The sequence below is a fragment of the Cyprinodon tularosa genome, unplaced genomic scaffold (assembly GCF_016077235.1).
Source record: "Cyprinodon tularosa strain WSP-4 unplaced genomic scaffold, ASM1607723v1 ctg890, whole genome shotgun sequence".
NCBI classification, from domain to species: domain Eukaryota; kingdom Metazoa; phylum Chordata; class Actinopteri; order Cyprinodontiformes; family Cyprinodontidae; genus Cyprinodon; species Cyprinodon tularosa.
In genome coordinates this window covers 100,146-113,192 of record NW_024039663.1, presented here as the reverse complement: position 1 = coordinate 113,192, position 13,047 = coordinate 100,146, and the positions used below count along the sequence as shown (strand labels likewise).

General features: G+C 40.6%; 1 protein-coding gene across 2 annotated transcripts in view; it reads left to right on the top strand.

Annotated features, from left to right (window-relative positions):
* The window catches only part of dok4 (docking protein 4), a 53,674-nt gene that overhangs the window by 5,127 nt on the left and 35,500 nt on the right, over window positions 1-13,047 (top strand). For both annotated transcript variants that reach the window (XR_005279694.1, XM_038273811.1), the window contains exon 2: window positions 7,656-7,949. Coding sequence is in view for 1 of the 2 variants with exons in the window: in XM_038273811.1 (XP_038129739.1) it covers window positions 7,848-7,949 (102 nt within the window). In the remaining variant the exon portion in view is untranslated. The remainder of the gene's footprint in view (window positions 1-7,655; window positions 7,950-13,047) is intronic.

Below are 13,047 nucleotides of genomic sequence, written 5' to 3'. Positions count from 1 at the left end.
CACGTCCGTTTTCCAAATACGTCGTCACCTTTTGTTTTTAGGACTTTTGCACAAATTTTGCACAAATTGCCAAGGCAGTGCGGTTCAATATAGTGAGCTTAATATCCCACTTCTATTTGTTTGGCTTCAGGATAGAGAGCTACACAGTAGCTTTATCTCACTGCGGAGCTCAGTCCGATGTGGTTTCTAGTCATACAGTGTGAGCAGGTAGATCGCATGAGAGCGTCGGGCCAAACATAAATCGTGAGCTCACACTGTACGAATAAACGCTGCGATAGTCGTACAGTGTGAGCAGCAGATGCGTGCAACAATTAAAAAAAATCATACAGTGTACGCCCGGAGAAACAGGACTACACTGAAAAACAGGCCAAGCTCCAACGTCTATAAACAAAGGTGTTGATGGCAGCAGCACAGCTGATATTTCTCTCCAGGATGGAGTCACAGCCAAACAGGAACAGACCAGATGAAGCTACTATGAGAAAAAGCAGAGAGAGCAGAACGTTAGAGATTGAACTAACAGATTCTGCAGAGTGGGAGGATAGAGATAGAATGAAGCAGAATGATGAAAAAGGGGTCCCTATGTCCTCCAGCAGTCTAAGCCTATAGCAGCATGACTATAGAGATAGCTCAGGATAACCTGAGCCACTCTAACTATAAGCTTTATCAAAAAGGAAAGTTTTAAGCTTAGCCTTAAAAATAGACAGGGTGTCTGCCTCACGGACTAAAACTGGTAGTTGGTTCCACAGGAGAGGAGCCTGATAACTAAAAGATCTGCCTCCCATTCTACTTTTAGAAATTCTAGGAACCACTAGTTAACCTGTAGATTGAGAGTGAAGTGCTCTGTTAGGAACATAAGGAACAATCCGATCTCTGATATCAGATGGAGCTTGGCCATTTAAGGCTTTTTATGTGAGAAGGAGGATTTTAAATTCTATTCTGGATTTAACAGGAAGCCAATGAAGAGAAGCCAGGATTGGAGAGATATGATCTCTCTTTTTCATTTTCATCAGAACTCTGGCTGCAGCATTTTGGATCAGCTGAAGGCTTTTAACTACAGTTTGTGGACTTCCTGATAGTAAAGAATTACAATAGTCCAGCCTTGAAGTAACAAATGCATGGACTAGTTTCTCAGCATCACCCCTGGACAGGAGATTTCTAATTTATGAAATCAGTTTAATCCCATCCAAATGAAGTGACTGACTAATCAGCTTCTTTTTCAAAGACTCTGGTCCAAAGACTATAACTTCTGTTTTGTCTGCATTCAGAAGGAGAAAGTTAAGAGTCATCCAGGTTTTTATGTCTTCAGACATGCCTGTAATCTATGTAATGGGTTAGCTTCATCTGGATTATAGACAGATACCAAACATGCTTTAGTTCCTCTGCTCCACTGATCTGAATCAAACTCCAGAAATCTGGAAAAGAGCTAAAATCCAGATGAAAACCTGAGATCTGAACATTATTACTAAGGTTTTATTTTTTATCAATCATTTTAAAAGTCACCTTATTATATATATTTTTTAGAATTTTTAGATTACAGGAAAATGTTTGGATACAGAAAAGATGGATTTCAACTATTGGGTTTAAAAAAAAAAAAAAATCATAATAGACCTAAAACTCGAATCATTTTTTTTGTATGTCGAATATAAGAACATCTGGTTACATACAGCTGTAGGTAAGATCTTTAATCCAACAAGGACTACTGGGGCAGAAGGACTGCTCCAGCTGCTAGGAGACTTGGTTTTATTGAATTGAAGATGTTTAGTTGTTCATGTATTTATATGATTTGTAATTTTTATATTTGCTTCAGAAGTTGTTTTCATGAACAAACACAACCATGTGCTATTGACTCCAGGGAAAGACAGAGAATGAGTCAGCAGAGAGCAGGAGGAAGTGGAGGAAGTGGTCTACCTAATGAGTCCCATTCCAGGAGGTCACAGGAACACTGAGGACCGCATCCAAAGCACTGTGCTCCTCACTCACTCCAGTAATGGTTCAACTGTCACTATTCAGTGATATAGAAGGGATCCCAGACGTGATGTTGAGGACATGTCTACTCTGCAACATGCAGTGATGTTGAGGACATGTCCCCTCTGCAACATGTGATGTTGAGGACATGTCCACTCTGCAACATGTGCTGATGTTGAGGAGATGTCCACTCTGCAATATGCGATGATGTTGAGGACATGTCCACTCTGCAACATGTGATGTTGAGGACATGTCCACTCTGCAACATGTGATGTTGAGGACATGTCCACTCTGCAACATGTCCTCCCTCCTGGAGCGGATGCTAAACTTCTTCTCCCTTCTGTTTGTTTTTTCCTTTGGGTCCATTTTCCCTCTTTGTTTTGCAGGTAACATCTAGATGAATATTTCTCTTTTAATTGGACTCTGGGCTCCTTTGGTTCCCTCACTGCCTAGAAGATGCACAGGCTGGTTCCTTTTGTATCAATGCTTCTTTTTCTATGTCTGCTTCTGTCTCCTTGAACCCCAGTCGGCCTCAGCAGATGGCCGCTCACACTGAGCCTGGTTCTGCTGGAGGTTTCTTCCTGTTAAAAGGGAGTTTTTCCTCTCCACTGTCGCTACAAACATGCTTAGTGTGAGGGATTGCTGAAGAGTCAATGAGTCGATGCAATCAGCTGGTTTTCCTTAGATAGAAAACTTTGAATCAATCTGAGCCTTGGGCCTTGAGATGACATGTTGTGAAATATTTTGTCTTTGTTAGGTTAAACGAAATCCCATGGAAGCACATAACATTCTTATGTTAAATCACAGGATTTACTGAAAAATATGATGTAAACTTTTGTAATAGAGAGTCTAAGAAACTGTTTAAACTGATTCACTTGATTAAAAATGGTTTGCTATATAATTATTTCTCGCCAATACAGCCTAATATGTTGGTCGCACAATTCAACGTCACGGATGGCGCTATAGATATAAACTGAATAGAATTGGTTGAAACAGAGCTATCATACAATAAATGTGATCAAAGTTGATTGAAGAGTTTTTGGAAGTCGCTCCTCCTTGGAGCCCAGCTGATGTTTTTTCTTCAGGGATGTAGTTGGACTTTCTGGCAGTCAGAAATGAATAGATCAGAGGGTTGAAGGAACACGTGCATTTAGTTTTCCAATAGAGTCAGGATGGATAGCTGGGTGGATGGATAGAAGATGGGCTGTCGACTGATAAATGGGCAGAAAGTAGACTGATGAATAATTGATGGATGGATAATGGACCAACATGGTGGAGTAGCTGAGCAGGAGGATGAGCGGATGGTTTACTGAACTAAAATATTAGTAGATGTTTACAGCATAGATTGGATGATGTCATGTTTTTCCCTCTAAATATTCTTCTCTGTTTTCCAAGCACTAGAAAAGTTTTACATCCTGACTGCATTCGACAACAGCTGCCTTTGGTTGTTAAACTCTCCTTCCTCGAAGAGCGGTTGGGAAATGCTGCAGGAACGGTGCAGCTCAGTGTGTGCGGTACACAGGTGGATGTGGGGCCTATTTATGGGGAGCAGGTATGGTTATAGCAGCTGCCAGGTGGAAGGTCAGTTCAGGGGTTTGAGAAAATATGGAAATCAGCAAATTTATCTATAAACCAAACTGAACGATTGTTGTTCTCTTCTTCAAAAACAATTAAGATTTTTAAATGGAAGAATTTTCTGTTTTTTAAATTTCTTTATTCAAAAATTCCATCTATAACATGGATGCATAAAAACCTCATTTTATTTCAGTGTTAGATTCTGTTTAAAGTAACAGATTCTAATTAAAACTTTCTCCAGACCTTTACTGGTTGATGATTTTCTTTATTCAGACCCCACATGGTGACCTCTGCTCTATTCTATAGAGAAAGAATAAGAAGAATCAAGACAATTTTCTTTTTGGTTTGTTTGTAAATAAAAATAAATAAATAAATAAATATCTGTCCTTATTTTTGTGGCATTTTTATGCTGAAGTTCTTTCCAGGTAGAATCTATAGCAGGTGGTTCTATGCATCAATACATCAGATGGTTTCTTAATTCAATTCAGTTTATTTATATAGCGCCAAATTCACAACACATGTCATCTCAAGGCACTTTACAGTTCAACCAGATCAAATTGATACAAAGTTTTCTATCTAAGGAAAACCAGTTGATTGCATTGACTCATTGACTCAAATACAATCCCCCACACTAAGCATGCTTGTAGCGACAGTGGAGAGGAAAAACTCCCTTTTAACAGGAAGAAACCTCCAGCAGAACCAGGCTCAGTGTGAGCGGCCATCTGCCGAGGCCGACTGGGGTTCAAGGAGACAGAAGCAGAGATACAAAAAGCAGCTGTAAAAGGCGGCCCCGTCCAGGAAACACACAGCCAGGCAGACGAGCTCCAAGGCAGCTCCCATGCCAGAGGACGAAGAAAGCACATCCACTCAGTCACGGTCAGAGAAACAGGACCACACTGGAAAACAGGCCGATCTCCAACATCTATAAACAAGGGTGTTGATAGAAGCAGCACAGCTGATGTTTCTTTCCAGGATGACGTCACAGCCAAACAGGAACAGACGAGGCAAAGCTACTCTGAGGAAAAGCAGAGAGAGCAGAAGGTTAGAGATTGAACTAACAGATTCTGCAGAATAGGAGAACAGAGAGAGAATGAAGCAGAATGATGAAATGGGGGTCCCTATGTCCTCCAAAAGTCTAAGCCTATAGCAGCATAACTATAGAGATAGCTCAGGATAACCTGAGCCACTCTAACTATAAGCTTTATCAAAAAGGAAAGTTTTAAGCCTAGCCTTAAAAGTAGACAGGGTGTCTGCCTCACGGACTAAAACTGGTAGTTGGTTCCACAGGAGAGGAGCCTGATAACTAAAAGATCTGCCTCCCATTCTACTTTTAGAAATTCTAGGAACCACTAGTAAACCTGCAGATTGAGAGCGAAGTGCTCTGTTAGGAACATAAGGAACAATCAGATCTCTGATATAAGATGGAGCTTGGCCATTTAAGGCTTTATATGTGAGAAGGAGGATTTTAAATTCTATTCTTGATTTAACAGGAAGCCAATGAAGAGAAGCCAGGATAGGCGAGATATGATCTCTCTTTTTAATTTTCATTAGAACTCTGGCTGCAGCATTTTGGATCAGCTGAAGGCTTTTAACTACAGTTTGTGGACTTCCTGATAGTAAAGAATTACAATAGTCCAGCCTTGAAGTAACAAATGCATGGACTAGTTTCTCAGCATCACCCCTGGACAGGATATTTCTAATTTTTGCAATGTTCCTCAGATGAAAGAAGGAAATTCTAGAAACCTCCTTGATATGGGACCTAAATGACAGGTCCTGATCAAAAACAACACCAAGATTTTTTACTTTATTATCTGAAATCAGTTTAATCCCATCCAAATGAAGTGACTGGCTAATCAGTTTCTTTTTCAGAGACTCTGGTCCAAAGACTATAACTTCTGTTTTGTCTGCATTCAGAAGCAGAAAGTTAAGAGTCATCCAGGTTTTTATGTCTTCAAGACATGCCTGTAATCTATGTAATGGGTTAGCTTCATCTGGATTTATAGACAGATATAGCTGGGTATCATCAGCATAACAGTGGAAATTAATCCCATGCTGTCTAATAATTCTACCAATTGGGAGCATTCTTAGTGTGAGGGATTGCTGAAGAGTCAATGAATCGATGCAATCAACTGGTTTTCCTTAGATAGAAAACTTTAAATCAATCTGACTGGATGATATGGTAAATTTAATTGAAAGTTAGAGGTTCTTTAAAATTCCACTGGACTTTGTTTCCAAGTCTGAAGACGTTTCTCTTCCATCCAGGAAACTTTTTCATTTCAAAATGTCAGAAATAGCGTTGAGTTCCAGGTTTTATCCAGCAGCCCAACAAAGCCTGTTTTTTGTTTAGAAAACATTAGATTAGATTATATTCAACTTTATTGTCATTACACATGTACAGGTACAAGGCAACGCAATGCAGTTAAGGTCTAACCAGAAGTGCAACAGCAGCAAGTGCTGCTATTGCACTATAAATAATGGGTCCATAAATACAGGACATGGGTTCTACTGAATGAGTATAGAGATGAATGCTATCATAATTAATGAATATAATATATAGATCACTAGTGTTATGAACTAATTTTTGCAGCTGGATATGTACCGAATATAATATACAGGTGGATATTACTATAAAAAGGGTTTTTACAGTTATGTACAATAGCATAATATACAGATGGGTTTTACTATTAAAAGAATAAATAAAGTTTGAACAGAAGCTATCTAAATTAAAGTGCAGTGGAAGGTAATTGGATATTACAGTTAAATTATGTTAATGCAGATGTAAATGTAAACTCTTGGTGCTGTGAATAAACAGTCGGCAGTGCAGATCAATAATCAGTCAATGTGAGTAGTGCAAGATGCATATAAAAAGTTGTTACAACAGTAACAGCCAGGAGAGCAGGTGAGCATTACAGTCTTGTAAATAACAGAATAGCAGAATGGTGGTAGGTGTGAGGAAGGAGAGTAGAGTCTATCCATAAGGGTTAGAGTTCAGTAAAGAGACAACCAGTCTGTGGGCTGGGTGGGATGAGTCCTTAATGCTGCAGGCTCCATGGAGGCAGCGTTTCTCCTGGATGTGCTCAATGGTGGGTAGTGAAGTTCCAGTGATGCGCTGGGCGGCTTTCACCAGCCGCTGCAGTGCCTTGCGCTCTGCAACAGAACAGCTTCTGCACCGCACTGTTACACAGTTGGTCAGGATGCTTTCTATTGCACAGCGATAGAAGTTCACCAGGATAGTTGAGGGGAGCTGATTCTTCCTCAGTGATCTCAGGAAGAGCAGGCACTGGTGAGCCTTCTGGAGAGACCATGAGCCTCGTGATGTACTCGCGCCAAACATGCTAATAGAAACGGATGAACGGGTCCATCCCTTTGGAATGGGGGTCGTTTGGCTTCTTTGGTCGCCTGCAATGCCCCATACCTGTCTATGTCTCTGAAAGAGGGGTCGTTAAAGGGAATTGCTGGCCTGGCTGAACAGGTGAGGTCTTCTGTTCTCCTGTAAAGGGGTTGGTGCTGCAATGGTAGCGGGAAGGAATCAACTCTATCGCTGCAAATGTAGGTTATTGAAAGCTGAAATCTGAGCCAAGCTGCTCTCTAGACTCTAAGAACAGAACAAAGCAGCTCTACTAGTCACACTTGTAGTGACACCACTAGTTCAGAGTCACTAGGTCCCCAGCTTCTATTATTTAATGTCTCTCCAAGTACCAACGCTCTCGGATTCTCCTGGACCTCTGGGTTCAGTCAGCAAAGCCCTACAGATCCATGCTGCCCGCTTTGTCCCTCAATAAGCAAATCAATCGGTTTCCATCTACCAACTCCTTCCAGATCAACCAGAAAGTTCAAATGACTTCCTGTAGTTTTCTGCTTCAAGATTCATGTGTTTTTTTGTAAATAAAACATTAAAATTCACTGGTTCTGTGTGATTCTGCATGTGGGTCAAAAAGCTAAAAACCAACAGGGACCTAACTGACTTGTTTTGTCTGGGTGGTTTCTTCATAGTTGAGGTAGTAAAAGTACTAACAATAAAAAACTGTTTTTAAATTTAACAAAGTCCAAACTTTTACCCCTCCCCAAGCAACACCCTGTCATTACTGACTTCTCAACTTTTTTCCCCCCCCAAGGATCCAGATAAAACCTGAAGAGCAAAAACAAGCCTGACAAGGAACAAGAAGAGTGGGAAATAAAACCGAACTGAATATGGAGGAGAAGAACGGAACATTTGGGGGTTTGTAGTCCAACAAAAAGGAAAGAATGGTGAAATAAAGCCACAAGGCTGTGTGGAACAGCAGCAGACTTACAGGGAAAACATCTGGATGAAGGAGCAGCCAGCAGCTTCCTGCCCTACAAAGATGGCCTCCAACTTCAGTGACATCATCAAGCAGGGCTATGTGCGAATGCGGAGCCGGAAGCTCGGGGTTAGTGTCTTTATTTCTATGAATGCTGCGCTCACACCGATCGTGGTCTATGGGGGCGTCGTCTATGGTGCGCCGTTCATAAAGTTAAGCAGTCAAAAATTAGGAGGAATTATTTATGGTTATTTAGCGTATTTTAAGAGAATTTAAAAGCTTATTTTTTCCCAAGTCATTTTATCACTATTTCATTGATTCATCTTACTTTGTTTAAAATATATTTAGCTTCCAAATAAATATTTAGTTTGCAAAATAAATATTTAGTTATCACAAGAAAACAGTTAATGATTTCTTGAGATAACGAGATGATTACCCTGTATGAGTGATGAATGAGGCGGCCAACAGGCCTGGATTCCCCGTCCATCCATGCCTGCGGGGCCCATAGTTGTTCAGTCGCAGTATGGGCTGATAATCAGATTTTTATTTTCCTATTTCTTTTGACTCATTGTCAGGTGGTGGTGGATGATCGGATTGCATGGAACACAGTAGAAACAAATCTGACAGTTTTTTTCTTTTTATGAAAATCTTTAATCTGGCTCATTTTAGGGGTTAATGTATCTTATAGCTTTTACATGCGTAACACTGTTTAGAAAACAGCTGGAGGCATAGGTCTAATTGCTGCTGAATCAGAACTGAAAGCAAATCATCAAACCAACAACGTTGTCTCGTATCCTAAAAATAAACACAGGATTATCTACAGAATTACAAATAAACTGCCATGACTTGTATTTATAAATCCTCTCCTGCTGTCGTGGTGTTGAAGGATGGAATCAGTTTTAACGCACACCAACCATCTAGTTATGACGAGAAAATCGGCTTTCATTCTCATTCATCTTTAGATAATGAGAAAATTTACTAGTTTTCTCGAGAAAACCACCGTGAAAAAGTATCTGAGAGACACGACTGCTCTGGGAATCCTTATGTATGGACTATGAATGGTAGATATAAACGGAGAGTAATCTTAAGAGGCTATAAGATAAATACATCTGGAAGCTATATGCAGATTACACAGAAAGTTAGGGTATGGATTTTATATATATATATATATATATATAACTCCCAGGCCTCTGGTAGAGGACCCGAGCTTGAGGATGACACATACCACCCCACGAGTTTGTTTTTTTGTGTTTTTTTTAATATACAGGCAGGGCTCGATGTTAACCATCGCCCGATCTCCTGGGGAAAGTAGTTTTTATTGTCGGGAGAGTACAAATTTCATTGCATTTGCCCACCGGGCAAATGCAATGATCGCAAAAAATTTTTTATTTATCACTCAAAATTACTTTAAAATCAACGACATTCGCTAAAAACGACGCACAGCGCCATCGTTGTTGTTTTGTACACATGCATGATTTGAAAAAGCTGCGTTATTTTCCGCTAGATGGCGTGATTTTTGTCCACGATTCAGCTCTTGGGGAGAGAATTCTGCAGAGCAGCAGCTGGATGATGAATTTAATCTATACTATAATACACGCTATATATATATATATATATATATATATATATATATATATATATATATATATATATAATTATTGGGGCTATAATACAGGATAAATAATTGCATAATAGCAGAAAAAAAATTCACAGATTATAAACTTGAGAAGTACGTGTTAGTGGTGTGGGACCCATGGATGTGTGTGTGAGGACAGGTAGGCCCTATATGTTACTGCCGTGTTAATTCCATGCAAATGTCAACCTCACCATGAAAAAAGTAGCATAATTTGTAATAATACTTATTTAAAAAATACATAACCAAGGTTTTTTTATGAAGTATTAAATTAATTTAAACGCACTATTGTTAGGATTAATATTAATGACGTGTGAGTCTATTAAACACTAATAATACCTGCTAAGGTGTAAACACAGAGCCTTCCAGAACACTATTTTTGCAAATGCATGTTTTTCTTCACTAGAGTGATGAGAGACAATGCTGTGAAAATATTTTTTTCTATTAACTAAACTGTCTGACTTTCTGAGTGGGAACAGAAACGTCACTAACCTGCCTGATTATCAGAGGGTTTCTGCATCACTATGGAAATCTGCTGGTGAAGATTCTCAGTCATCCAGGTCATAGCCAAGAACGTTAAAAAAAAAAACAGTCCACTGGACTTTGTTTTAAGACGTTTCTCTTCCCATCCAGGAAGCTTTTTCAATTCAAAATGTCAGAAGTAGTGTTGAGTTTGATATTTTATAGTGTGGACCAAAAACAAATCCTTCTTTTGGCTTAGAAAACATGCAAAATGAACCTGATGACAAGTCCGCCCCTTTGAAATGGGGGCTGTTTTGTCTCTTCGTTAGCCTGGTTGAGCCAAGCCCGAAACCTGTCTATGTCTCTGAAAGGGGGTCATTAAAGAGAGTTGTTGGCCTGTCTATGTCTCTGAAACAACTATTTTCAGAGACATAGACAGGTTTCGAGTATTACAGGCTAACAAAGAAGCCAAACAATGTCATGATCTTGGCGCTGATGGTTTGGTTTTGTCATGATGGGTCTCAGAAAAGCCCAGTATGCAGAACACCACGGAAACAGATGAAAAGTTTAACAAAGTTTATTGAACACAAGCACATGGAATAAACACAGGAACTGGTTCAGGCCTGGGGGCAGGTTCACTGGAGTCTGTGAGGATGACAGTTCAGTTAGCTTGGGAGCAGATGAGTTTGAGTTAGAGAGTTTCTGATTGATACCTTGAGGTGTCTGGGTTTGGCTTTTGAGAGAGGAACTGTTGGGTCCAGAGACTGTTAGTTCAGCAGAGTCCAATAACCGCTTCAGCGTCTTACTTCTAGCGTGAGGGCAGACCTTGGCTTTGGGTTTCCAGCTCTTAGTCCAGAGCAGCATGGGAATCCAGAGAAAAGTCTTCAGGTTTGGCTCAGAGGGCAGGCTCGGCAGGTTAAGCTCATCCAGAGCTTACAAGGGAAACTGGATTCCTGGAAGCAGAGACAAGGAGGAATTAGAATCCAATCAGGATCAGAAACAACAAAGATTCTCAGGAGATGCTAGGCTCAGGTGCTAACCAAACTGGATAAACACTGCGGCGTTGAGGCAAGGTCTGCAGGCAGGTTATATACTGGAGGATCCTCTGATGATGAGATGCGCCTCAGGTGTGTAGAAGGCTCAGCTCAGGAGGATCCACGACGCACTCTGCTGGAGAAAGGTGGAACTTCTCCAGATCCCAACAGGTTTTTTCCTTTGCTCCTTGCTCAGCTGTCTAATTGGTTCTGCAGCTGATTAACGGTGATCATTTCCACCGGGTTCCTCTACTATTTATGTTGTGTGTTTGCCTCCCATCAGTGCCAGGTTATTCGAACTTTTGGTGAGACTAACTCTAGCCTTCTGAAGTCGTTTTCCTGATTGGGACCAGTTTCTGCCCTGTGGATCCCGAGTTTTGCCTTGCCCCTGTCTGCTCTGTTTGTCTGATCTGTTTCCTGGATTCCGCCGGCTTCTGAACCTGGACCTGTCTTCTGACTCCGGCTGTGGATTTCCCCTTTGGACTCGGTTGATGCTCGGCTTCGGCTGGCGCCTGCTTTGAACTTTCCCACTGCCTGTCTTACCTACAATTCTGGGTCGAACATTTTGAGATCATTACAGATGACCCCCATTCCAAAGGGGTTAACCCGTTTTATATTTCTATTTGCATGTTTTCTAAACAAAAACAAGGTTTTGTTTGGCTGCTGGATAAAACCTGGAACTTTCTGACATTTTGAAATGAAAAAGCTTCCTGGGTGGAAGAGAAACGTCTTAAAACTCAGAAACAAAGTCCGGCGTTTGTTTTTTTAACTTTTTTGGAATCACTAAGTAAATCAGTCATGTTCTGTGTGTTTCCTCTGGCAGGGGGAACCTGCTTTTATGGTGAGGATTTCTAGGACGACCTATAAAACAATTTTAATAAAACATACATTTAAAAATCAGCCAAACTTTCTGAGCAAACCTAACATTTACTAAGATGACACATTAGCAACACCTGGTCCTGCTGGTCCTACTTTGTTCCACTGATTTTTCTGTGTTACGTACATAACATGAATGGCTTTAAGTCATCTCTCATCATTGGTAGATATAGATTTTATTCAATAGATTAAACTCCAAAGATGTATTATTTCATGAACTGATTTCACAAAATTAAACACATTATGTAGATTAATTACTCACAGTTAATTTTAAGTCAGTACTGATGTTAATAACAGCTACAGCTAAGAAAACAGGCAATTCAAGTGTGAAACAATAAATCATTGATAAAATAACGTTTTTCAAATTTATAAAGCAGACGTTATAAAATACACACAGAACAGGAGAGGGTACCATTTGTACAGTTTCGCTACGTTCACACAGCATGTTTTCAGCAGCAGAAGAAGCTGGTTTCCATGCATGGTCAATGGTTGATGCGCATCAAGGTGAAGGATAAGGTCCTGCAGCGCGTCTAGAGCAGCTGAAGCAGCGCCTCATGAGCTTCTGAGAGGCGTGACGCGCTTCACTAGCAGCAGCTGCTGGAGTTGGAAAAATTTAGCTTTAGCTTCTGGAGAAGCTGATCTGGTAGCTGGCAGGGAGACAGACACAGTGCTGCTGATGCAGAGCGCTATGATCACTCATCTGAAACAGTTGAAATAGAAAATGTAGAAACCTTCTGGCAAAAAATGTTCGTCTTTATTATCCTGGTGTCTGCAGTTTGGATTATGTACATGAAAAATGCTAACATTTATCTCCAGCCGCCACCATCAGTAGAGGAAAACCCCGAGGAGGCGAGCAGGCCTGAGGCAGCTGCTGCTGGGGATTCCCAGTGACAGTGCACCGCCGGTATGTGGGGGTCTGAGCGGCTCCCACAGAGAAATAATCTTTGAAGGCAGGATGGTGATCTGGATGAACTGACTGCACAGACCATGTTTTCAGGAGGACTTTCTCACTTCAACATAGATTCAAACTACTTTTTATCCACTGATCACAGCAAATACAGCAAAGCTGCTCTCTGCCATTGAACACAGGAGCAGCAGAAGCATCAGCATCTTGACTCACTTTACTGGAAGTCTGACCTTAATGTGGAAAAGCATCAGAAATGTACCAGACGCTTATTTGCTGCTGAAATTGCATGAATTGTGAACGTAGCATTAGTCTGTC